The sequence below is a fragment of the Bos javanicus genome, chromosome 7, assembly GCF_032452875.1.
Source record: "Bos javanicus breed banteng chromosome 7, ARS-OSU_banteng_1.0, whole genome shotgun sequence".
NCBI classification, from domain to species: Eukaryota; Metazoa; Chordata; class Mammalia; order Artiodactyla; family Bovidae; genus Bos; species Bos javanicus.
The window spans coordinates 49,954,233-49,979,846 of NC_083874.1; the positions used below are offsets into that span (position 1 = coordinate 49,954,233).

Below are 25,614 nucleotides of genomic sequence, written 5' to 3' on the forward strand. Positions count from 1 at the left end.
ATATTCTTACAAACAGCAGCATCTGGAAAATGTTCACTGTGTGCCTAATTATGTGCTGGAGGCTCTAGCTTTTAAAAACCTATCATATTTAGTTCCCAATTTCTAAATAGAAAATATAAGCCTCCAAATATTATGTAGAGAATGAAAGCACTTTTATGTAAACAACTGGAAGAACATAAACCATGTTATCTTTACATCTGGGAAGTAGAGTAGGTATGGTTTTGTTGCTGTTGTTTTCTTTTGTGCTTTTTTGGGTTTTCCAAGTTTTCTGCTTCGAAAACATATTACTTTGTCAGCAGGCAAGGAAAAAAATAAAGCCATTTTAAAAACAAACACGTAAGAGCTAAATTCTCAACCATCTAAGCATCGATTGCTAGAAGGTTCCTACTTCTGATGTAAAATGCAAGAATCAAAGCTTGAGCCCTTCCCTTATCGCCCCCCCCCAACCCCGCCCTGCCACACGGCCCCCCGCTGCCACCTACACACCCAAAACAGCAAAACACACACACACACATGAAACTGTAAGACTAAGGGCTTCTTGAAGGTAAGATCCTGTTTTATTGATTTTTGGTATCCTGTGCCAGTTTTCAGCACCCGGTAAGGCACATATTTACGTGCTCAGTAAACACAAAAGGGAAGGAGAAAGTGTGGTGAACTTGTAAGGCACAGATGCCACTAATGCAATGACATTATCCTACCTTCACACTACCCACTGCACGCCATTCCAGGTCTCATTTCTTCCTCCCCTATCTCGAAGTACTGAACAAGCTGGCCAAGTGGCTCTTAGAACAAACTGCTGACTGTTTGCACCATAGCATTCATCTTTTGCTTTTTTTTTTTTTTCCCCTTTCCTTTCTCTCTCTTCTTAAAAGGTGATCCTGCCTTTCAGCCAGTACTATGTGCTGCACTGAACCAGCGTGCCAGTCTGCAGAGAATCATTGAGAGAATGAATTTGAATAATAAAAGCGAGAACAAGGTGATACCTTGGAGAGAGACTTGGTATAGTACCTTCAATTTAGAACCTCATTTCAGTGGCTAATGCAGTCGTTCGAGACATTAGCCTAATTTTTGCCAGGAGAGTCCAGCAACACAGCAGTACTAAACATGGGCACAGAGGAGCCTACTCATCTCAGAGACAGAATGCACAGAATAAAATTAGCAGCACTGCACTTCTGGTGCAGAGGAAAGCAAATCCCCACACCCTTCTATCAATTCATCACCAGCCATGTTTAAAATGAAAACACACAGGAATGAGTGTGGGAGTCAGCAGGAGCATGAAGTTCAAGAGAGGCTGAGACCCCTGAAGAGGTCCCTGAGGGCACTTACCAGACTATAGGAAAGTTAATTTCAAAGGACATCCAATAAAGGCAGTCCTGCAACAGACTCTGTCATTGCTAAACCCCATATGCTGCAATGGCTCCATAACTTGTCAGCAGGTCAGTTTGCTGAAGCCAGAAATAGGGAGGAAAGCCCCAAAAGGTCAGACTGGAAGGGAGAGGCTTAGCTCCAGACACAGCTACACAGACTTAGGGGTTAGGGAGGCTGTTCCTAAAACAAGAGCTTCCCACAGGCTAGGCTAAAAACAAGGCACATCTGGTCTGGTCCAGACTTGCCCTAAATCTCTCCCAAGTGGCCAGTTTCCTTGCTGCAAGAGCCACACAGCTCAGGACCATGCACTTTCCTGTGGCTACTTGAAGAGGGGAGCAGAAGTCTCAGAGGCACAGGGGCTGCTTGGGAGGAAAAGCAAGAAGGATGAAAAGCTGCACACCCCAGACTCCACCCATGAGGCATACACAATGCGGGGAGCAGCAGTGTAGGCATCGGGAGATAAGAATCAATCTCCATTTACACCACGTGTCTGCCAAAATTTATTGGATGGCAGGAATCCTAGATCTGTGGGCGAGGAATGAGTCATGCGATGAATCCCTTTTTTCTAAGCAGCATGTGCAAAAACTCCTCCATCTCAGGAAGGGAAAGTGGTGGTCTACAACTGGAAGCACAGACTTCATTCTACTGCTTGAGAAGCCTCCTCAAACTACAGAGTCCATTCTGGAAGACGCCAGGAGGGCTAGACTGTGGCTCTGGATAGAGTCAAAATACCACTGCCATGAAACTATTATCATTGCAGTGTTGATAATTTCCCTTTAAGAAGCAAATCTTCCTTTAACTGTAAATCAATCCCTCACTGCAATTTTAGAAATCTGCTACTGCTACTGCTAAGTCGCTTCAGTCGTGTCCGACTCTGTGCGACCCCACAGACGGCAGCCCACCAGGCTCCCCGGTCCCTGGGATTCTCCAGGCAAGAACACTGGAGCGGGTTGCCATTTCCTTCTCCAGTGCATGAAAGTGAAATGTGAAAGTTGAAGTTGCTCAGTCGTGTCCGACTCCTAGCGACCCCATGGACTGCAGCCTACCAGGCTCCTCCGTCCATGGGATTTTCCAGGCAAGAGTACTGGAGTGGGGTGCCATTGCCTTCTCCGTTTAGAAATCTATCCCCCCCCAAAAAAATCAGCTATTATCGGAAATCCTAAATGCTAGACACTAGGAGCTGAGTTCCAGCATAATTAGGGGAAATTCTGAATGGTGCCCTGAGGCAGACTATACTAGAACAGAGTAGAAGGGAATTATATACACTTAGAAAGCTCATTTAGGGAATAGGCTGTGCATAATGCATGTAGGCCTGGGAGTGTAGACACTCCCTCCCAATGGCACCTCAAAGGCAAGCTCCGAGCTAAGACACCGGCAGATGGTTACCTCGGTAGCTACTGTGCACGCTTCAATGGCTCCTCCACCCTTGAGTACAGGCTTACGCTCCCACAAGGCGTGGGGAGCACCAGCAGACATTACCCCCAAAGAATGGTGCCTTTCCCTAGGGACGGTAAACATTTCCATCAGAAGACAGAAGCTGACACAAGGCATTATCTCTCTGTGCAGGGAAAAGAAGCCACAAACATAAAGTTGCTCATTCAAAAGAGACAGATGATCTTTGCAAGCTGAGCAGTACCAAACTGTTTGCAAAGAGTCTGCACATCCATCAGCGCAAGTGGCTGCATGGGGGAGGGGAAGCAGAAGCATGGAAGGCCCACTGAGGATGCAAGACTCTCTGGCCTCAGACCACTTGTTATCTGACTGAAGAGAAGCCCCAGGAGAAAGGAAATTGGTCATCTTTCCACTGGGGACCCAGTCTGAGCAAAGGTCTGATTTGCAACCGTGTCTCTCTCCTCTAGCCCAGATGTTCCCAATCTTCCCATTCCACACCCAAGGTGTGTCCACTTCAAGCCTCTATATTCACAAGCCTTCATGGGTAGTTTATTGTTCAATCTTGAGCCAGATACTTCTCCCTGCCACCACATCTCCTGTTTTTTGTTGCTTTTTTTTTAATCACATGGAAACGACAGTTCACTAGTCTTATGCCTAAAATAACCTATAGAGAAATATGGTTTATGAACTCCCCCGTAATACAATACATAATTCAGAGCCCAGCCATTTGTCATACTATTAATACGCACACATCCCCAGGGTGTGACAATAAAATTTGTAAATCAATAGCAAAAAGTAGTACAGCATGGCCAGTGAGTTAAAATACAAAGAACATTTTTTAGCATTGATTTTTTTTTTAACTTAGAAAATATGGGCTTCCGGAAGGTAAATACTGGAGAGAGCTGTGTGCTAGAATGGAAGTCTTTATACACTTCAGAACCCCTCCCCTCACAGCTGACTCCAATGCAAAAATAAAAACTCCAAGATCCACATTCTCCCAATGATAAGGGCTTTCTTCCACAAACCCTGCTATTACCATGACAGAGATGGCCACATCAGTCATAAGAAAAGCACATGTCCCTTCTGCACCCAAAAAGAGCAAGCAAAGTACCTGCTTTGTGTAAAAGAAAGGCACTTAAAACAGGAAGGAAAATAAATTACTGCAAAGCTTGGTTTGAACTGATTTTTCTTTCTTCTAGATGATCAAACAGTGAGCATGAGCGTAGGGGTAGGCATCGAGACCTGCAAACATATTGCCATAGTGATTGGTGCTTAGATAACAAGATAAAATAGGCAGTATTTCATTTATATTCCAAAGAACAGAGGCAAATGCCCTGATCATTCAGCCTAAAGCCCAATGAGTGGCCTCCACCCTAGTAGCTATGGCGCTGTTGCAGAATCAGAACTGGAGCATGTGTCTGGGTCGTCATCTGACCAATTATCCACCTGACCTCTGCTCAGAATGCAGCAGGTGTTCAGGAACTAAAGGCCAGGCGTCAGAGCCCCTTGGCAAGAGCCCAATGCATGACATAGGAGATAAGGCTGAGTCAGGTATGATCTGCTATGCATGGTTCCACCCTGGTTAGTTTCTCCTTTACCTAAAAGGTCACTTGGACTTCATTTATCTTTTTATTCTGACCTAGAGAAAAGTTGCAAAAACAGTACAAACTTCACATATACCCTTCACTCAGCTTACCCTAATATTTGCATCTGCAGTTCAGTTCAGTTCATTCGCTCAGTCGTGTCCGACTCTTTGCAACCCCATGAATTGCGGCACGCCAGGCCTCCCTGTCCATCACCAACTCCCGGAGTTCACTCAAACTCACATACATCGAATCAGTGATGCCATCCAGCCATCTCATCCTCTGCCGTCCCCCTCTCCTCCTGCCCCCAATCTCTCCCAGCATCACAGTCTTTTCCAATGAGTCAACTCTTCACATGAGGTGGCCAAAGTACTGGAGTTTCAGCTTTAGCATCATTCCTTCCCAAGAAATCCCAGGGCTGATCTCCTTTAGAATGGACTGGTTGGATCCTTGCAGTCCAAGGGACTCTCAAGAGTCTTCTCCAACACCACAATTCAAAAGCATCAATTCTTCAGCGCTCAGCTTTCTTCCCAGTCCAACTCTCACATCCATACATGACCATTGGAAAAACCATAGCCTTGACTAGACAGACCTTTGTTGGCAAAGTAATGTCTCTGCTTTTGAATATGCTATCCAGGTTGGTCATAACTTTAATTCCAAGGAGTAAGCATCTTTTAATTTCATGGCTGCAGTCACCATCTGCAGTGATTTTGGAGCCCCCCAAAATAAAGTCTGACACTGTTTCCCCATCTATTTGCCATGAAGTGATGGGACCAGTTGCCATGATCTTTGTTTTCTGAATGTTGAGCTTTCAGCCAGCTTCTTCACTCTCCTCTTTCACTTTCATCAAGAGGCTTTTTAGTTCCTCTTCACTTTCTGCCATAAGGGTAGTGTCATCTGCATATCTGAGGTTACTGATATTTCTCCCGGCAGTCTTGATTCCAGCTTGTGCTTCTTCCAGCCCAGCGTTTTTCATGATGTACTCTGCATACAAGTTAAATAACCAGGGTGACAGTATACAGCCTTGACGTACTCCTTTTCCTATTTGGAACCAGTCTGTTGTTTCATGTCCAGTTCTAACTGTTGCTTCCTGACCTGCATATAGGTTTCTCAAGAGGCAGGTCAGGTGGTCTGGTATTCCCATCTCTTTCAGAATTTTCCACAGTTTATCGTGATCCACACAGTCAAAAGCTTTGGCATAGTCAATAAAGCAGAAATAGATGTTTTTCTGAAACTCTCTTGCTTTTTCCATGATCCAGCGGATGTTGGCAATTTGATGTCTGGTTCCTCTGCCTTTTCTAAAACCAGCTTGAACATCTGGAAGTTCACGGTTCATGTATTGCTGAAGCCTGGCTTGGAGAATTTTGAGCATTACTTTACTAGCATGTGAGATGAGTGCAATTGTGTGGTAGTTTGAGCATTCTTTGGCATTGCCTTTCTTTGGATTGGAATGAAAACTGATCTTTTCCAGTCCTGTGGCCACTGCTGAGTTTTCCAAATTTGCTGGCATATTGAGTGCAGCACTTTCACAGCATCATCTTTCAGGATTTGGAATAGCTCAACTGGAATTCCATCACCTCCACTAGCTTTGTTTGTAGTGATGCTTTCTAAGGCCCACTTGACTTCACATTCCAGGATGTCTGGCTCTAGGTCAGTAATCACACCATCGTGATTATCTTGGTCGTGAAGATCTTTTTTATACAGTTCTTCTGTGTATTCTTGCCACCTCTTGTTAATGTCTTCTGCTTCTGTTTAGGTCCATACCATTTCTGTCCTTTATCGAGCCCATCTTTGCATGAAATGTTCCCTTGGTATCTCTAATTTTCTTGAAGAGATCTCTAGTCTTTCCCATTCTGTTGTTTTCCTCTATTTCTTTGCATTGATCGCCAAGGAAGGCTTTCTTATCTTTTCTTGCTATTCTTTGGAACTCTGCATTCAGATGCTTATATCTTTCCTTTTCTCCTTTGCTTTTCACTTCTCTTCTTTTCACAGCTATTTGTAAGGCCTCCTTACATAACAATTATCAAAACTAAGAAATCAACATTGCTGCAATAGTAGTTAACTAAACTACAGACTATTTTTGCATTTCACCAATTTTTTCCTTTGTTCTTTTTTCTGTTACAGAATCTAATCTAGGATATGACACCACGTTTAACTGTCATGTCTCCTTAGTCTCCTCCAATCTGTGACAGGTTCTTCGTCTTTGTCTTTCTCAATCTGGACATACTTGAATACTGGTCAATCTTTAGATCATGTCTCAATCAGAGTTTGTCTGGTGTCCACTCATTTTTACAGCAGAAACAATAGTAGCTAACATTTATGAAGCTATTCCTAAACTCTTAGCACTGGGCTTACCCAGTGGCTCAGATGGTAAAGAATCTGCCTGCAATGTGGGAGACCCAGATTTGATCCCTGGGTTGGGAATATCCCCTGGAGAAGGGAATGGCTATCCACTCTAGTACTATTCTTGCTTGGAGAATTCAATGGACAGAGGAGCCTAGCAGGTTACAGTCCTTGGGGTTGCCAAGAGTCAGACATGACTAAGCAGATAACTCTTTCACTTTTTCATACACCTGGCACTATCGTAAACACTTCTGTACTTCCCTTATTTACCCACTTACAACAATCCTCTGAAGTAGGAATTTTTACTATCCCTATTTTACAAATGATATTTCACTACAGGATATTTCATCAACCCTTAGTGGAATTAAATAACTGGCCCAAGGTTACCCAGCCGTTCAAGGCACAGTTGAACCTGGGTAGAGAGACTCTGCAACTCTGCTGTCTGCTAATTTCAAGGCACTGTGACAACAACCAGATGCCAAAATACAGGCTGGACTTTGCCCTCTGGCAACTCCCTACCCACAGGACCCATCTCTTTGAAAAGAGAGCATTCTAGGCTCCTGTCTTTTTTCCAAGGGAGATAAACTATCCACTTTAATTTCTAAGTTATTCCCATACAACCAGAAATTTCTTTCTCTTCACAGGAAGCATCTTCCTGACCTAAGGACAAAGAAGAGGCCAGTGTTCTCCTGAGACCTCACCCTTGACCAGTACCAGGAAAGAGTGAAACATACAAACACGTAGGTATGCTAGAATCAAGAGAACTCTCTTCCAAAGGCCTCTGCAAATACATGGAGACACTGCAGTCAAAGGATAAAAAAGAAACCTTTGGGGGTTGCTTCTTTTCCATGTCATGTCCAAAGATATCCAACAATGGGAAACACAAGCTGACACAAGCCTTCTCTTTAGCATCAGGTTCTTTGGGAAGGTTAAAGCGCAACTCATTGGTGCAACACAGGCCAGAGCATCAAGGGACACAGCTGTGCGAGTCAGGCTGGGAAGAACTCTAGCTACACTCCAGGATTTGCTCTTAATGATTATGACTTTAGATCATTCAGTTCCACTTGATTGATTTTTCCCAAACCCCCTCTCTGGCAATGCCAATGTGTTTTTCCTCTTGTCCTGACTGATCAGCGAAATACATGGCTGAAAGGATTGGCTTGGAAATCATTTCTTTGATGCTGAGAGAACTGAGAAAATACTCCCCCCAACTACACACCCGCACATCTATCCACCCCTGCCACCTGACTCTCAGCTGCAGGTAGAGGCCATTACAGCAAGGGAGAAAAGAATGCAAAGAGGGCAGGCAGTGAGTGAGGAAGAGCTGAGAGTGTGAAAAGGGAGGGAAAGACAGAGAAAGAGACTTTGGTTCAAATTCAGTCACTATAGAGCCAAGACTTCCACTGACATGCATAGGCAGGGTTAAATGACATCAGTAAACATGTGAGAAGACTCAGCCTCCCTTTGATTTGCCTTTCTCTTACGTCTCCCCACTTTCCTTCACCCCCTCAAAGGGCACCTAACCCCATCACTTAGGTTCCTATAAATCAGACATTGCATTTGGCTACTCTTATTACTGCCAGCTTTGTGCAAGAAAGAGCTCCTCTCCTCTGAAGTCTACCATTTTATATCTAACTCGAAGGTATCCTCAGCTAGCTATTTTGATCAAATATTGAAGGTTGAAAAGCTAATGGTCTTTAGGGAACAATCCCTCCAGCCTCTCCATCTGCAATCTAACCCAGTGGGAATCTAAAGCCAGCTAATAGCCCTCCAATCACACTGCACACAGGGCTACTTACTTCACTGTGCTTATGGAACATCTGGATCGACCCCTAAGATCTAACCTAGGAAACAAAGATGGAGCAGCTTGAATAATTCTTCATCCTCTTGAATAATTCCCCTTCTCAATGTCAACAGCCTCCAAAATTCACATTATTTTGTTCCCACAGAGACTCGAAATGGCACTACTTTCAAGCAGTGATCCTACAGTTTCTATCTTCAGAAGAAAGAAAAAAATCCTGGGAAGGACAATGGGACCTGAGGCCCCTTCATTGGCCAAATACAGGCTCCAAGAGACCAAGAGAAGAGATAAACACTTCTTTACAGGAAGTGTTTTGTTTTGTTTTTTTACTGGAAGTCTCCCTTAAGTAACATACACAAAGCACCAAGGACTAGGGGCGTTCCCCCCAAGTGCTGGTTTTCCTCCCTTCCCCATCAGCTAGACTAGAGTTCCTGGGTCCTATTCTGCCTTAGTCATTCTTGGCCGTGAGATACTAAATAACTTTCTTATTCTCTGTCCAAAAGCCTGACTTGGCAAAACCAGGATGACAGAATGAAGATTAACAAGACGATGCTTATGCAATATTTATAGGGCCGCTTTCGTTAGGGGATGGGGGGGTAGTGTGTTCCCCCCAGGCAAAAAAAAAAAACAACACTCAACAAAAAGATCCTATTGCTACTCATAAAAATTCACCACCTCTGCCCAGATAAACTAATTATGTACCATCTGAGCCACCAAGGAAGCCCAATTATGCCCACAGGTGATCAAATCTGAAAACTTTTCAATTCAAAAGAATGATTCTGTCCTCTCAAACAACAGCATTATACAAACCATAAACATACTATTCTGAGAACTAAACAAATTAAAATACAAATCAATCTCTGTTTGTCTCAAATCAACATATTATAGGAAATAAGGCAAGATCAACAACCTCCTAGTCTATGAAAAGTAACAAAGCAAGACACAACATGGACAGAAACAAAACCAGCCTGATAAGAATACAAGGAACACAAGGCTTACAGAGCCTGTACACAAGCTCTGCTTCATTCAGGTTATTTTCATGCCTGCCTAGAAAATCAGTGGGATACCACCCCAACTCTGACCTTGATCACTTCCAAGAGTTTTGAAAATCCCTATTTCAGAAGAGGGAAGGTTGGAGTAGGTTCAGAAAAGCTTCCACTAATGCTCTCCAGCTTGCCCCATAGGTCAGACAGACAAAGGTCTCTCTCTCATCAATCCCAAAGACAATCCGACAAATCTCCTTAATGATCTCCCCATCATTCCCCACACTCCAGCTATTCACTATCCAGGGCTCACGTTGCTCTAGAACACAGCCAAACCCACTGGTCCCAGACCACCACAAAGTCTGGCTGTCAGATGTCAACTGGGCCCTGATGCTGGGCAATGCTTAGTTCTGACCTCTTGACTGTCTAAACAGCTTCTTCACAATGGTTCTTCCTTAACCTCTCCATTCCTTAAGCACCCAATCAAGCCTTTCTCATGCAGCATCCAAGGTAAAAGGCTCACCTTCGTCTGGACTCAGATAATCAGACATCTATTGGAAGCTTCCTCAATCTCCCTCTATATCTCTCCTACTTTTTCTTGTTTTTGTCCAAGTTCATCACATTCATGAGGCCAAGACTTTCCATCTGCCACCTAAACAACTTTGTCTCATCAATTATCTGCTCTCTGGGATTTCAAATCTCTGTCAACAGTGCCTCCTTTCCCCTTTGCCTTCCAACATACACAGAAGTTCTCTCCATTCAGCTTCAGTGACGCTGCCTCTGGGAAGATGTTCCTTAAGGCCACACCTCTGTATTCTCATAGCATTATATTCCTGTCTGGGATCTTCCTACACCATAAGCCCAAGCAGGCAAGCCTCTGTTTAATGCCCACCATGGTATCTCCAACATCAAGCACTGTACCTGGCACATTATAAGAGTTCAACAAATGTAACGAGAAATAAATGTTTTGGTATGGCTGTCTCTGAAGTTACTATTTTCATTCTCTTCTCCCACTTATTTTCAACCCCCAAACCCAGGAGTTTATATCACTCTTCTTAATTTCCTCAACTCCCATTCACAGCCTAACCCTGAAGGGACTAAACTACACGCTTATTTTCACATAGTCAGATCTACTGTATTTCAACTCTCTTTCCTCCCACCACCCGCTACCTGACAGAAGGGATGCAGCCCACCACTATCATCCCATCATTCTTCTACACATCCCTGCCTCTACAACTAGATCAATAAAGGCTCACATTTAGAGAGAGAGTTCACGTCATCCCCTCTTCACTCCTGCTCCCTACCTGTCCTCTTCTCGACCTAATTGAATATTATCTCAAGTTATCAATCAATTCTTACCTCCAGTACTGTGAAAAAGCTAAAAATGGAAAAAGTTCTGGAAGAGGGTCTTTGATTTCAGCTCCAGGTTGATCCTTAAGAGCTATTCCCAACTCTGGTTAATCCCAATCTTGGAGATGGCCTAGACAGTCTTAGCCAGTCAAGTGAGGTCAATATGAGAGAAAGAAGGGAAGTCGAGGCTACAGAGATTCTCTGAATTAAAATCAACCCCTGGGTATAAGGGCTGGGACTAGTTTTGCCAACTAGTTTTCCAGTATCCCTACTCCAGTCTAAGTTTTTTATTTTAACCAGTTTTGGGGGAGGGGGGGAGGTCCTTGATCTTTGAAAGCTGAGGCTGCGCAACTCTAAGGACTCTCTATTAAGCCTCAAAGAGATCAGGTAGATAGAGGAAAAAGAAGAGGCGAATAAGGGCCTAGCGTGAGCATTAAGCATACAAACGCTTGTTAGAAAGTGGATATCCAACAGTTGCTCATTATCACCCCCCCAAGTCCATAGAATGCAAACTGGACCCTGGCCTGCCCCATTCATACTTCTGTACTTAAAGGCAAAGCCCAGGTAGAGATTCTCTGGGCATCTCTACAGCACAGTGCTCAGCCAGTTAGTCTCAACGTGGCCTCTAGCCTTGGCAGTGGCTACCATGGAGGTCACAGGCCTTCCTGCCCTGGCCTCTACCTGCTTTGCCACCAGGATGTGGAATTTGGCTGCTACTGAAGCACTGGTCAGCTATGCTGGAAGAAGTTCACATATAGGAAATGGTGTCTCTCTGAAACGAAGAGCTCTAAACTGTCCTTATGGAGCCTGGTGGGGACTGCATGTATTCTAGCCCACCATCATTTTCTCTCCCAGTACAGGGTATTTTGGAGCCTCGGACACTGCTCCTACAGGCCTCAAGAGATCTGGCATCCTGCTATGCCCTGAGCAGGAAAAGAGATGCTCACAGTGGAAACACTTAACAAAGGCTAGGGAGGTGGCAGTAATAGGGGAGGATGGATTAGAAGTATAGGTAGGAAAGGGAGAAATGACGTTCTCAAGGAAATCTCCTGAAGACTTGAAAAGTTTCAAAGCAGGGGAGGAAGGCACTGCGCAGAAGGAGGTAGCACCAAAGATAAGCTCTGTTGAACACACCATCCTCAAATGTTGTTGGAGACAGCGATTTGTGTTCAAGAGAGGAGATACATTACCAAGACACCACACAAAAACCACACAGTTTCCTCTACCCAGCCCTTGCTCTACATTTCCAACACCGCTCTTGAGCCAGGGTGAAAGATCATGCAGCAGAGGTCCCCTGCTATAGCCCTCCCTCAGGCCATTAGCTCCTGGTGACAGCCAAGAAGTCCCAACTGCCTCACTCTCATGAGCCAGAGGAGCTGAGGTATGAACTGCCCTTAACCAATACTCCTACTCTCAGCCACTGCTCATGGACCTCGAGGTGTGTGTGTGCCTATGTGCGAGCGACAGGGCACACACAGGTCATACTCTCGTGGACCATCCTGGGGAATGAAATAACCCATAAAGATTCTCCTGATTAGGGGAGAAAGGGAGGATTACCCGATTCCCAATCAGAGCTGGATAGGGATAGGTGGACTTGCCCATAGTCTTACCTCAATCGTAGCCTGTGGTATTTAAAAAAAAAAAAAAAAAATCTGGTCTTTATCCCTGGTTCCTGAAATGACTCCGGTGAGGGAGCAGGGGTAGAATTAGGTAATTTCCAAGATGGGGGCAGGTCACCAGAAAGATGAAGCTTTGATTAGAAGTAGGAACTTTTAGCCCCACCTCCAGGGAGGGAAGCAGGGCTGGAGATTGAGTTCAATCTCCAATGGCCAATGACTTTGGCCACCTAAATCAATCACACCTAATAACAAAAACTCCATAAGAGCCCCTGGAGGGCTTTCGACAGCTTCTGACTGGTGAACCTGAGAAGTACTGAGAAGGCAGTGTGCCCATAGAGGACAGGAAAGCTCTAAACCTTAGCAACCATACCTTCTATGCATCTCATACACCTGGCTACTCTGAGTTGTATCCTTTATAATAAACCAGTAAACATGAGTAAAATGCTTTCCTGAGTTCTGTGAGCTGTTCTAGTAAACTTGAGGAGGGAATTCTGGGAATCTCCAATTTATAGCTGATCAGTCACAAGGCCAGTAGTCTGGGACTCATGACTAGCATCTCAATTAGAGGCAGTCGGATTGAGTCCTTTAACTGGGATCTGACACTAACTCCAGCTAGATAGTGTCTAAATTGAATTACTGGATATGCAGTTGGGATCCGAGGACTGGAAGATCACATGGTCTCTTCTAAGCTGCAAGGGGCAGAAGACCTCAGAGAGACAATCCCACCATCACCCAGACCAGAGTCAGGTGCTCCTTCAGACAGATGTCCAGAGCCTGCAGGAAATCAGACTCCTCCCTTAAATGCTTGCAAGAGAGTAGTTGATCTACCATAAATGAGGTTTTTAAAATTCAATTCCCTCCTATCGCTCATGCAGATCTGAAATGATCTGACCAGATGGCTGGTGCTCTGTAATTCTTGGATTGCTCTCATCAGTTGTTGATGATTTAGATTTTTTTTTTTTATACCCCCTCACATGAATGTGTTCCTGCACAGGCTTCCTGCATGCTCCCATCAAGTGGCTCTTTGTACTAATGACAATATTTCAGAGGCTCTCACACAGAATTTCAGATCCTGGAAGTCACCTCAGGTCAATAAGAACCCCCAAGTCTAAGCTCCCATGAGTCCATATGGGACCAACATACAGCACTGGGTAACAGGCAGAACAAGAGAGGACTTTGCTCAGCCAGCCTCATCGCCTCCACTTTTCCTTCAGGTCCCAAGGAAAGAAAGGCAGCAGCAGCAAAGGTATATTTTTAAAATGACAACTATAGCCATTTATTGAATATTTCCTACGTGCCAGGCCCCGTGTGAAACATTCTACATATGTTAATCTTGTTTCAGTCTCACACCATCTCTGTGAAGTATGTATTTTCATCCCTGTTTTCAGATGAGGAAACTAAGATTCAGAGATTCTCATCAACCTGACAAGGCCACAGAGCTCAAAAAGAGAACTGAAAGTGGGTTTGGAGGTTTAGCATCATAAAATTTGACTCAAACCTCCACCAAAATCTCAGGGATAGAGAGAAGGCCCTGGCCTGGCCTCCCCACACCCTCCTTTGTGCCCTCATTGAGCACCACGCACTTTTTCCAGGACACTCAAAACATTGCAATGCCTTTTTCTCTCTGTATCCTCTATGAGACTATGAACTGCTGGAAGGCAGGGGTCATGTCTCATTTGTTACCCAGAAAGACAGTATGGTACAGTGGTAGAGGTTAGGCTTAGAGCCAAACAAAGCTAGATCTGAATTCTATCACTTGGTCATTTGGCTAAGTCACCTCTCTTGAGATTCAATTTTGTTTATAAAAATGAGGGTAGTTATAGCACCTACCCTCAAAAGATGCCTGGCACAGGGAATGCTCAGTAAATGTGAGCTATTATCTGTCTCTGGCTACCAGTATAGTGCTTGGCACAAAGTAGGATCACAGAAAATGCCCAAGGAGCAGAAGGCCCACCATATCTGGCTGTGACCAGTTTTCTCTAATAACAAGTACACAGGCACAAAGCCTGGGGTTCATGGGTGCTCAGCCTTAGGACAAATTTCTGAGTTCCTTGCCCAGAACCCACAGGACCTGCCAGCAAACAGCTTTCCTCTGCCTGCTTGTGAACAGCTGATGCTGAATCCACACTCAAATGCTTGCTGTGCCTCCGTAAGGTATGACAGATCCCAAAATAAACCGAGAGAGAGAGAGAGAGACAGGAAAATCACTTCCAGGAACAAGTAACTCCCAGCAAGGATGCTGACAGTAATAACAAGGCAGGGAGACTTGAGGGGAGTGACCTGCAGCTGCTCAGGGCAGGATGGCTGGGGCTCAATTCCCACCTGGCCCGGTAGGAAGGCTCATGAAGTTACAGGTTGGTCCCCTGATATTCCAGGCTACAGCAGGCAGGATATCTGCCTTCAAATGAGCCCAGATCGTGTAGCCCAGTAACTCCTCCTTGGAGACCTGAGGACAACACAGATGAGGTCCTACCTTCAGAGACCTAAGGAGACAGAAGGTACTGAACTGAAGTCAATAACTGTCAACATAAACTAGCCATTTTGCCATTCTCTTAAAAGTGCCCCCAAAGATATTCCACCATCTTCCTATGCCATGTCCTAGCTCTTAGGCAGGAAATGCTGTGCTAGCCCATTCTGCTCCCTTACCAAAAATCATCCTGGAAGGAAAGAAGAACATTCCATGACCATGGAAGTCTTTCCCTGTCACCATAAGTTCCCTTCCCCATCTAAAGCCAGAGAGAACAGGAAGGTTACACACTCATGCATAACCACTGGCATCCAATTTCACAATCAAGTTTAAGGGGTGGCACAGAGAATTTACCATTTAAAATCAGAACTGCTATGTACCGGGTTATGTTTTCTTGTTAGAAATCCTCAGAATAGACTCTGCAGGAGGCGGGCAGGACGTTTCTCCCACATCACCAATTGGGGAACTGAGGGATTCAGTGACTTGCCCAAGATCCCCTAAGTAGTAAACCTAGGATTTTAATCCAGGACTGGCTCAGTCTGAAGTCTGTGCTCTTTACCACTATTAATAAATTATACTACCTCCTCATTTATCTACTCATTCCAGGACTAGTAACATCCCTTTTAACCATTCAGTAGCTGTGATGGAAGTTCCCAGGTAGCATTTAGAATTTAGAATCCCAGGTGGATTAAATATACTGATTAAAGGCAAATGCCAGCTATCCATACAGACCCCTGAGATGTCAATCTCCTACCAACAAACATACATATAAAAACCTTCTCAATGTACACACAGAACATCTTGAAGAGAGTCTTGTCTGCCTCGACAGTACCTCTCAATCATCACACGTTAAACCCTGAGGCCAAAACAAATCTCTCACCTTCCCTCCTCCCCTCACTGGTCCTGCTCTGGGGGGAGAGTGTAGGTGAAATGAAAACATTTTGGGAATACAGGGCAAGCACAACTGGAACTAGACTCGCTTTGCCTCAGCACTGTGGGGCCTGAGTGTCTGTGCTCAAACACAATTCACAAGCCTTTGGAGTGGCTTCAAGGAAACTTGGGGCAGAACAATGTATAAGGAGCCTTAAGAAACTAGAAGGCAGAGGATGTCAATGGGACAACAAGTTAAATGTAAAAATTAGTACTCCACTCTAACTCTCCAAGAGACACTTAGAGCACTCAGCCTGCCCTTGTCACACAAGTACTGGCCCTCCCTCCCCAAAGATAAAAAGAGAAGTTCTTTTGCTCAACCATTATCAGCAACCCCACTGCCCAGAGGCTGGGCAAGGGCCCTGGGTCAGAACTTTCAGGCTTGATCTGCATTGTGGACTGGGGCCTTAAAGAGTGCCACAGGAAAAGAGGGTAGGGGTAGGGACACTGACTTCCATGTGCTCCAGGCACTTGCCTGGTCAGAAGTGGTATAAGCACTTTTAATCACATAAAATCAATGAACATAACCCACATCCTCCACTTTCCACACCCCGAGAGTCCCTCTAGTTTTAGTCCTCAGAGACCAGGGGGCTCAGTTCTCAGGGAAGGTGGAGGAAAGCAGCCAGAACAAAAGTTGAACTTGCTGAGCCCAGTACCTCTGCCCCTAAAATCTCCCTCTACCCAACACCATTAGCACCTACTTGGTTTTCCTGGTGGTTCATCACTTTTCTGTGGCAGTAACTACCTGCACTCAAGCCCAGCAGGGGCGATATTGCTATCAGAAAGTTGGCTGGCAGCACAAATGCTGCCCCTGCCCAGCACAGCAGCAATGCAGCAGTGAGAACATGGTGATGAATATAGGCAAGGAGTTGATGAAACTATGCTCTGGAAGCTGCCAGGGCTTGTCATCCCACTGCAACAGTGCAGAACACAAATAGCCTATTCCTGAGAATAGGCCCAGTCGGGCTCGAACCAAGGACAAGTGGGAAGAAGGTGAGTCCAGGCTGGGGTCAATGATGTTGGACAAGTTAGCTGAATGACATAGGTCAAGTCACCTACTCTCTCTGAGCCTCAATGTTTTCATCTGAAAATAAAGACAATAATAGCTCCTATTATTGTGAAGACTGAACAAGCTTACGCACATGAAGCACCTAGCACAGTATCTGAATATGGTAAACACCACAACTGCTGGCTTATTTCATTATTATTTTAATCCCTGGGCCCAGGGCCATAAAAGGGTTCAAAAGTTGTCCCTTCTGAGGATGCTCCGTTCAAAACCCAGGCCAGGATCAGCCCCTGTTTCTTGGCACAGGCTTCTTTAACAATAGAAAACTCCTACTCTGCACCGGTGCTCAGGACTCTCCCATGAACAATATTTCAGCAGCACTGAGCCGAGCAACAGAACCCAAAATAGCATTTGCACAGTGAGGCACATGTCACTGCCTCTCCTGCGCTTCAGAAGTGCAAGGAAAGAAAGTTTTCAATCACTTTCTCAGAAAGCTCGGCCACCCACCACCTCCCTGCCTTCCAGGACACTCAGACACGGCAATCTCTGTTCTGCAGGAACGTGAAGGTCCCTGAGTCCTGCAGCAGCAGCCACCATTACTCCCCTCCAAGGAAGCCAGAGAGGGGTGCTCCTCCAAAACAGCCCTATGGAGACAAACGACATACACATTTTAATTTTCAAGTGTGTTTCCTGGAGACAGGGCTGGGCTTGGTACCTGGACGAAGTGCCTGCCACTCATGGGTCGGGTGAAACACCTCCAGAATCTTGGGTTCCAGCTCCTCCTCTGTTTCCTTTCTCTCGGTTTCTTTGGTGCTGCTCTTCTCTGGGTTGGTCAGTGCAAATTCCTTCAGAAAAAGGAAAATAGGGCATGCATGAACCATCACAGCTGGGTAGCAAGCAAGCAGAAAGAAAACAGCCTGGGGGAGTACACTCTCCTCCTTGCATTTCCTGCCCTCCCTAGCCATGTTTGGACCTTTCACAAGATTAGTCTCAGAACCAGTACAACTGAGGTGATATGATTCAATTCACACAGCATGTGTTGTGTGTATGTGACACCTTTGTATATGCACTGTTTAAAAATTTCAGAAGGTTCCACACTATCGTGAGGGGTTTAAAGGAACATACTGGGGAGAGGGGTCGACAAAATGAGACAATAGGAGACTAACTTTCTACTTGATAAGCTCCTATACTGTTTGATATTTAAAATTCCTATTACTCTTATAATTAAAAACTAAAGATATTTATAAAAGAAAAAGCATACAACTGAATAGAACAGTAAGGCCTCAAATGGTCAACTCAGATGTACAAAAGCTGGTAGCTAAAGCCCAATTAATTCCTAAGCCACCCAGCAGGGCAGAGAAAGGGCCTGGGTACCTTAATTCCCCAGGGTACCTACGGGGCATACATGACCTCTTGGGACATTCCAGTCCATGGAGGAAGGGGTGCAAGTGGGAAGGCACAAGTCCAGCTGAGCTAAAGGAGGAAGATGCCCAGGTTGGAAACCTCTTCCTAAAACCTGTTTCCTTCCACCCCAGGGAGAGTATGGAGGATTAATGAGATGGTGTCTGTTGAGCACTTTGAGCTCGGGAGAGAAAGATGTAATATAAATACAAAGTATTATTCATTTTATTCCTTCCCAGCCTCCCATCCTTCCTGTCCCATTTTTAAACCTGTTTGTGTATAAAAAAGCAGTAAGGCCTCAGGAAACTGGAACCAGAGGGTTCCAGAGCTCTGAGAAATTACATCTGGGAGGGCAAAGAAGAACCCACATTAGCACACTGGAAGATTATTTCAGCACTCCAACCTCCCAATTCTCCCCCTAAGAGTATTTTTCATGGATTCCTCCTATGAACCCAAACTTGTGCTAGGTACTTTATGTAGATCTCATTTTGGTCTTCCAAACAACTTTAATCCTACATGGGAGGTAACAATGCCATTTTTTTCAAGCAGTGCCCCAGGTCCAGATAGGAACCTCCCTGGGTCCCTTAGGTCCTGATCTTTAACTAGCTGACAGAGGAAAGATTAAGGGATTAAGGTGTTGAAGATGACAATGTAAAGCCCCTCCAAGGATTTTTACATTTTAACAAGAAATAAAAACATGAGATTCAGATGGAAGAATTTCAGATCTTCTGAAGGACCAGTAAGGAAAATTATCTTGGACAAAATCAGTTCAGTTCAGTCAGCGACCCCATGAACCGCAGCACGCCAGGCCTCCCTGTCCATCACCAACTCTTGGAGTTTACCCAAACCCATGTCCATTGAGTCGGTGATGCCATCCAACCGATCTCATCCTCTGTTGTCCCCTTCTCCTCCTGCCCTCAATCTTTTCCAACATCAGGGTCTTTACAAATGAGTCAGCTTGGACAAGAAGATGTCCTTAAATCATGTTACAAGTAACGAGACGCACTGATAGAATCGTGGTTTAAAACTGAAGCTCTGCTTCAGGTAACCCAAAGTTCAATTCCAAGTTGCTTTTGACTCCAGGAAAAGTTACTTAACTTTTAAACTTCAGTTTCTATATTTGTAAAGAGGAAATAACATCTCACTCATATGTTAGAAGTATTACCCTGTAAACCACTAGCCCTGGCTACACAGTAGCCATTACACCTATTACTCGTAAAGGGAGTCATCCCTAGGGGCAAGTCAGATGAGTCTGTGCTGTGACATCCAGCATGGACTGCACAAAATAGCTTCACTCAGGCACGTCAGGCTTGGGTTGTGGTCACCTGTGCAGCCTTGTCCCGCAAACTCCTCCTACCCTTTCAACTTGAAGTCTGTATAAGTCTGAGCTCAAAAGAAAAACTAGCAACAGAAGAGTAGGTGTGTGTGAGACTGATGAGCAGACAGACTGGCAGGAGGCTCCCTACATTCTGAGGGCATGGACGTCACACTTCCAACAGCTGAGTTTCCTGAGGGCAGGCACAGTGTCAATCTTTTTCACCACTGCATATACCCCTTGCCCAGCCCAAGGCTTAGTTTGTAATCACACAACAAAGGAATGAAAGAAGCGCTTCCTCCTACAGGCAGGTGTATCTTTTGGAGACAAGCCCAAAGAGTTTGCTGACAGCCAGGAACTAGCCCCATACTCCAGAACAAAGACCACCTTGTCCACTAAGTACCTGGAGCCTATATACTCCAGGGCCCAGTCATGCTGGTCAGTCTCTGCCAAAAGTGCCGTACACTAGACCGCAGGGCTAGAAGACCATTAATAATATTTACCTCTGAAGTATGTGGATTAAATGCCTCCAGAAGCCAGGCAGGGACGGATGTAAATGTGCTGTGTGCTCAGTGTAAAAACAACTAGGAGTAGTGGAACTGTGAAAACTGGAGTCCTCCTGCCCTGATCAAGAAACATAGCTGTTACTCAGTTGCCACTGCCATGAAGGCATTCATGGCAGAATAAGAAACAGAAATCCATATTTTTATCTGATATTTCTTACTTTTAGAACACAAGGAGAGTCAAACTAAACATCTCTAAGCTTTACATTACAAGTCTTGCTTTAGTGTATCTATTAGCCAGGTTAACTCCTAGCAGGTATAACGGTAATCAACTAACCAAATCCTCAACATCAAGAGAAGCAGAAAGAAAGAGGCAAGTGTAATGGTGATGATGAAAATATGACCCTTCAAAATCCAGGCAAGGCTAGTGTTCATTTCAATGAGTAGAGGCTAAGAAAGCCCTTTTCCCTAGATCTTTAATGAGACTAACAAAGTAGGTTCAAGAAGAAGGATTACAACAAGATATGAACCACTGAGACACATACTTGAAGCCTCGGGAAAGCCCCTTTTTCCAACAATCCTATCACTGCTCAAAATATTTTTTTTTAAGTTTCCTCTTGGTATCATCTTTGAACCATATTTTAAGCTACACACACACACACTCTCTCTCTCACAATCTGCCATTATTTTACAGTTCACCTGTTTTTAGTAGAAGTGACATAAATTTGGTGCTCGTCTGTCTGATCAACTCACTCTGTTCACCAAATCTGGCTCTCAGTGACTTCAGCAAGCACTGAGGGAGGCTTGGTCACACGAACATACTGCAAGTTAGACAGTCACTTCAAAGGTGGAATTCCAGAAAAGGTTTTCAGGAAAAGCAGCATCATGGAGATGGGGTTGTAAGGAAAACAGCAGCTACCATTTATGAAGCCCCTACCCACAGGCCCGGCACTGGTCTAAGTGCCTTCCATGCCACACAACTCATCCAAGTTTCACCTATGAAACACACACTTTTAATTCCACTTTACACACACAGGACCTGTGCAAAACCACAATGCTGAGAGAAGAGCAGAGATTTAAGTCCAGGACTGTCTGAATCCTGACTCACTTCTCTGTTTCTGTTCTTAGTCAAGTGTTCTATCGGTTGTGCCTTGGATGCTAAGGGAAGCAAGCAGTGGGGGAATGAGATCACCCCAGCACATTTACCAGCACAGCCCCTGCCCTTTAATGGACAAGGTGAGAAACACAGTCGCAGAGAAAGGGATGACCCTCCCTCTGCTCCAGCAGGGTCCGAAACAGGAGACAAAGACCGAGAGGTGTGGGAGGCCAGCCAGCCCGTGGTCAGCTCTGAAGTAAATCTCATGCTCTGGTGCCCTCTCAGTTGGCTTTTCAGGGCTCCTTTCAATGCTGAATTCTCTCTTCTCTCTGCCATCAATACTGTAAATACCAATTTCCTCTGAAATGGCAAGAAATCCCAGCTAAGGTGTTAACTGACAACAGCTTACCATGATACACTTCCTTACACTTGCAACTGAATAAGAGATTCTTAAAGACCAAAGCCTTCAAGATCCAAGAGAATAAATGAACTCTCAGGGTAGGTGGATTGCTGTTGTGACAGAGACAGACTGAGGGGGCAACATTTTGGGATAGAAGCCTGACTGACAGAGCCATAAATTAAACAATGGAAGCAGCCACCCCATACTAAAAAATAACAGCTGACATTTATTGACCATCCATTAGCCATACAGTGCCAGTCTCAATTCTAGGTGCTTTATATATATAATCACATTTAATCTACACTAAAATTTAAGAGGGAGGTACCTGTTTTACAACCCTGTTTTACACATGAAGAAACAAAGCTCAGAAATGGTTAAACTGCCAAAGTGAGAGGCAAAAGAGAGCTTACTAAGGCTCTGTGCTCCTTTATACTGGGTTCCACTATCCCACTCATCTACCACCTCTTGAAGGTGAGTATACCACACAATACATCCCTTTAGCATTCACACTGCTCCTTAGAAGTGACACCCCAGAGAGGCGCCACAGCAGGCGACAGGAGGGGAGGATGGCTCCAGATCATATCCTGATACACACAGCCAACCTTTTGCTGGGTGGCCATAAACCTGTAACAAATGCCCTTGGGGAGAACAATTCCAGGTCACCAGGAGCATTTGTCTGGACTCCAGGCTCTGAACAAAGGATCATGACCACTCCCATCTCCCCCACCCCCCATTTTCACTGTTGTGAAGGTGGCTGGCTGCATAATTTGGATTTTTAAATGCCATCAGGGCAGCAATTTTTATGGTATGAGAGAAAAGATGCTTCAATTCCTACTTGTACTTAGCACATGATGAAAGATTATGACAAATGGATACAGCTTAGGAACAGACATAAGGATAAAAGCAGCTTCTGCTGATGAAAGTCAGTATTAACATTTTTCTGAAACTAGGCTCAATAGAGCTAATATAAATGGGCCAGAATAATTATGGCTCTGAAAGCTCATCTATTTGGTTGAACTATTATCCAAAAGGGACTTACTAGCACACAGTCCTTAAGTAAATTCATCAGCACGCTTTTGTTAATTGTGCATCTGCTAAAGCTCACGACGGGGAGTACCCAGATCCTCAAGAGCTGCAGGCTAAAGGGGACACAGCCCTAATCCCTCAGAAAACTTGGGTGCTTTTCTGGGCCAGCTATGTCAGAGCCAGCCCCAACCTCATTCTGTGGCCAGTCGCACCCTCTGGGGCCAATGGGATTCCAGTCTTACTGTCCTTGAAGAGGAGACCAGAAAAATGACAGCAACAAGATCTTAGTCAAAGAACATTAAAAGCTCAAAAGGATTCGTGACTCCTAACTGTACATTCTCTCCTGCTCCACAAAGTAGGGAGAAAGGCAGAGAGAAAACAAATGACTTCAGAGGGAAGGTGGAAGTTTGCCATGAGCCAGAGGTGAACCTTAGCTGAGCTGAATTGCTATTAAATTCATCACAATTGTCATTTGCACTTCAAGGCCCTCCAGTTCCAAAGCCTCCAGCACTTTAACCAACATTTAAGTAGGACCCCTGGGGTTGGGGAAGGTGGCCAGGGGAGGGTAAAACTGTCAGAGTTGACAGTCAGGGCATCTCAAGGAAGAGGAAAGAGAGGGCACTGGGAGCTGGTCAAGGGCAGGCTGTTGCTGGGGCAGGCCAGGGAAATGGGGCCAGGACACCCTGCAGCCAGACCAAGCTCAGGGCCTTCTCAGGCATTCTGCCCCTGCCTTTGTCAATGACAGAAACCCTCAGTAATGAGGTCTGGGTTAATGAAATGGAGACTATAAAGAACATGCAACAAAAGACAGAGGGAAAAAGGACACAGAAATGGAAGAGGAGAGTAGAGAAGTAGTAGTCTTGGTGCTCACCACACAAGTAACCCAGTCCTTGGGGAAAATCCTGACCCTCTCAGCTCTGCTACAAACTAGCTTTATAATGTTGGCCAAGTTACTTAGCATCTGTTAGTTCTCCTCCTTCTCAAAATGAGGATAATAACTTCAGTTGTCTATTTAACATTTGATGGGATTAAGTAAGAATACATATAAAAGCACACAATACAATGCTTGGTTGGATCATAGAAAAAGCAAGAGAATCCCAGAAAAACATCTACTTCTGCTTCACTGACTACGCTAAAGCCTCTGACTGTGTGGATCACAACAAACTTGTGGAAAATTCTGAAAGAGATGGGAATACCAGACCACCTTACCTGCCTCCTGAGAAATCTGTATGCAGGTCAAGAAGCAACAGAACCGGACATGGAACAAACTGGTTCCAAATCAGGAAAGGAGTACGTCAAGGCTGTATATTGTCACCCTGCTTATTTAACTTATATGCAGAGTACATCATGAGAAATGCCGGGCATGAAGCAGAAGCTGGAATCAAGACTGCCGGGAAAAATATCAATAACCTCAGATACACAGATGACACCACCCTTATGGCAGAACTCTTGATGAAAGTAAGAGAGTGAAAAAGCTGGCTTAAAATTCCAACATTCAAAAAACAAAAATAATGATATCCAGCCCCAACACTTCATGGCAAATAGATGGAGAAACAATGGAAACAGTAACAGAGCTTTTTTTCTTGGGCTCCAAAATCACTGCAGATGGTCACTGCAGCCATTAAATTAAAAGACACTTGCTCCTTGGAAGAAAAGCTATGACAAACCTAGACAGCATATTAAAAAGGAGAGACATTACTTTACCAACAAAGGTTTGTATAGTCAAAGATTTTTTCAGTAGACATGTACAGATGTGCAAGCTGGACCATAAAGAAGCCTGAGTGCTGAAGAAATGATGCTTTTGAATTGTCATGTTGGAGAAGACTCTTGAGAGTCCCATGGACTGCAAGGAGATCAAACCAGTCAATCCTAAAGGAAACAAGTCCTGAATATTCACTGGAAGCACTGATGCTGAAGCTCCAATACTTTGGCCACCTGATGCGAAGAACTGACTCATTGGAAAGGACCCTGAGGCTGGGGAAGATTGAAGCAGGAGGAGAAGGGAACACAGAGGATGAGATGGTTGGATGGCATCACCAACTAATGGACATGAGTTTGAGCAAGCTCCAGGAGTTGGTGATGGACAGGGAAGCCTGGCGTGCTGCAGTCCATGGGGTTGCAAAGAGTTGGACATGACTGAATGACTGACTATGCTTGGTACATGATAAGCTTATTATTATCATCATCATTGTTATTACATCATTATCATCACCACCATCTTTTCCCCAAAGAGAAAATGTGTCGTAAGCTTTAAACAGAGGCCAGAGGACTAAGGGATAGGGGAAGAAGTGCACACATTCCGTGACCCAGCACTGGTCACATTCCTATAAGAAACTCTCATGGAAGATTCATGTCAATGTATGGCAAAACCAATACAATATTGTAAAATAAAAAAATAAATAAATAAAAGAAAGAAAGAAACTCCCACAGCAGCCCTGGTGGCATGGAGACTTTCTTGGATCCCAAAGATCCCTCTACTTGTGTGAAAATACTTACCGAGTTCTTATGACAGAGGCAGAAGTTGAAGCAGGAGACCATCAGCATGCTGAGCAGTACGCACAGAGGAGCCATCCTAAAAAGGAGCAGGCCCTGGTGAGGCATAGTTAGAGGCCTGAGGAATGTAAACACAGAAGATAGAAGGTCAATATGAAGCTGGTGCCTGACACCCCTCCCCGCCTGCCCCAACACAGTGATTCCCATGATCTCACTTTTTTCACAGATGTCAAACATTTCAGATGATGACAGACATTTCCGGAATACAGGTATCACAGGTCTCCTACCCCAGATGTAGAACAACCTAAAGTAACCCTCCATTCCCCCATATGAGGAGATATGCCTTGGCTGAAACTGTCAACCTAAAGTAGCCTCCATTCCCCCATATGAGGAGAGAGGCCTTGGCTGAAACTGTAGTCATCCAGGACCTTTGCACAAGCTATTCAGGTTGATGCAAAAGTAACTGCAGTTTCAGATCGTGAATTTTAAATCATTATAAGTAGGCTCAAACATATCTTTATTAATCAAAATAGGTACC

General features: G+C 44.7%; 1 protein-coding gene across 5 annotated transcripts in view; it reads right to left on the reverse strand.

Moving 5' to 3' along the window:
- Positions 1 to 25,614, reverse strand: part of SIL1 (SIL1 nucleotide exchange factor) — a 249,957-nt gene that overhangs the window by 160,984 nt on the left and 63,359 nt on the right. For all 5 annotated transcript variants that reach the window (XM_061424675.1, XM_061424674.1, XM_061424677.1 and 2 more), the window contains exons 2-3: positions 25,080 to 25,194; positions 17,558 to 17,687 (exon numbers count right to left, since the gene is read on the reverse strand). In XM_061424675.1, the coding sequence (XP_061280659.1) occupies positions 17,558 to 17,687; positions 25,080 to 25,184 (235 nt within the window). In that variant the 5' untranslated portion in view covers positions 25,185 to 25,194. The remainder of the gene's footprint in view (positions 1 to 17,557; positions 17,688 to 25,079; positions 25,195 to 25,614) is intronic.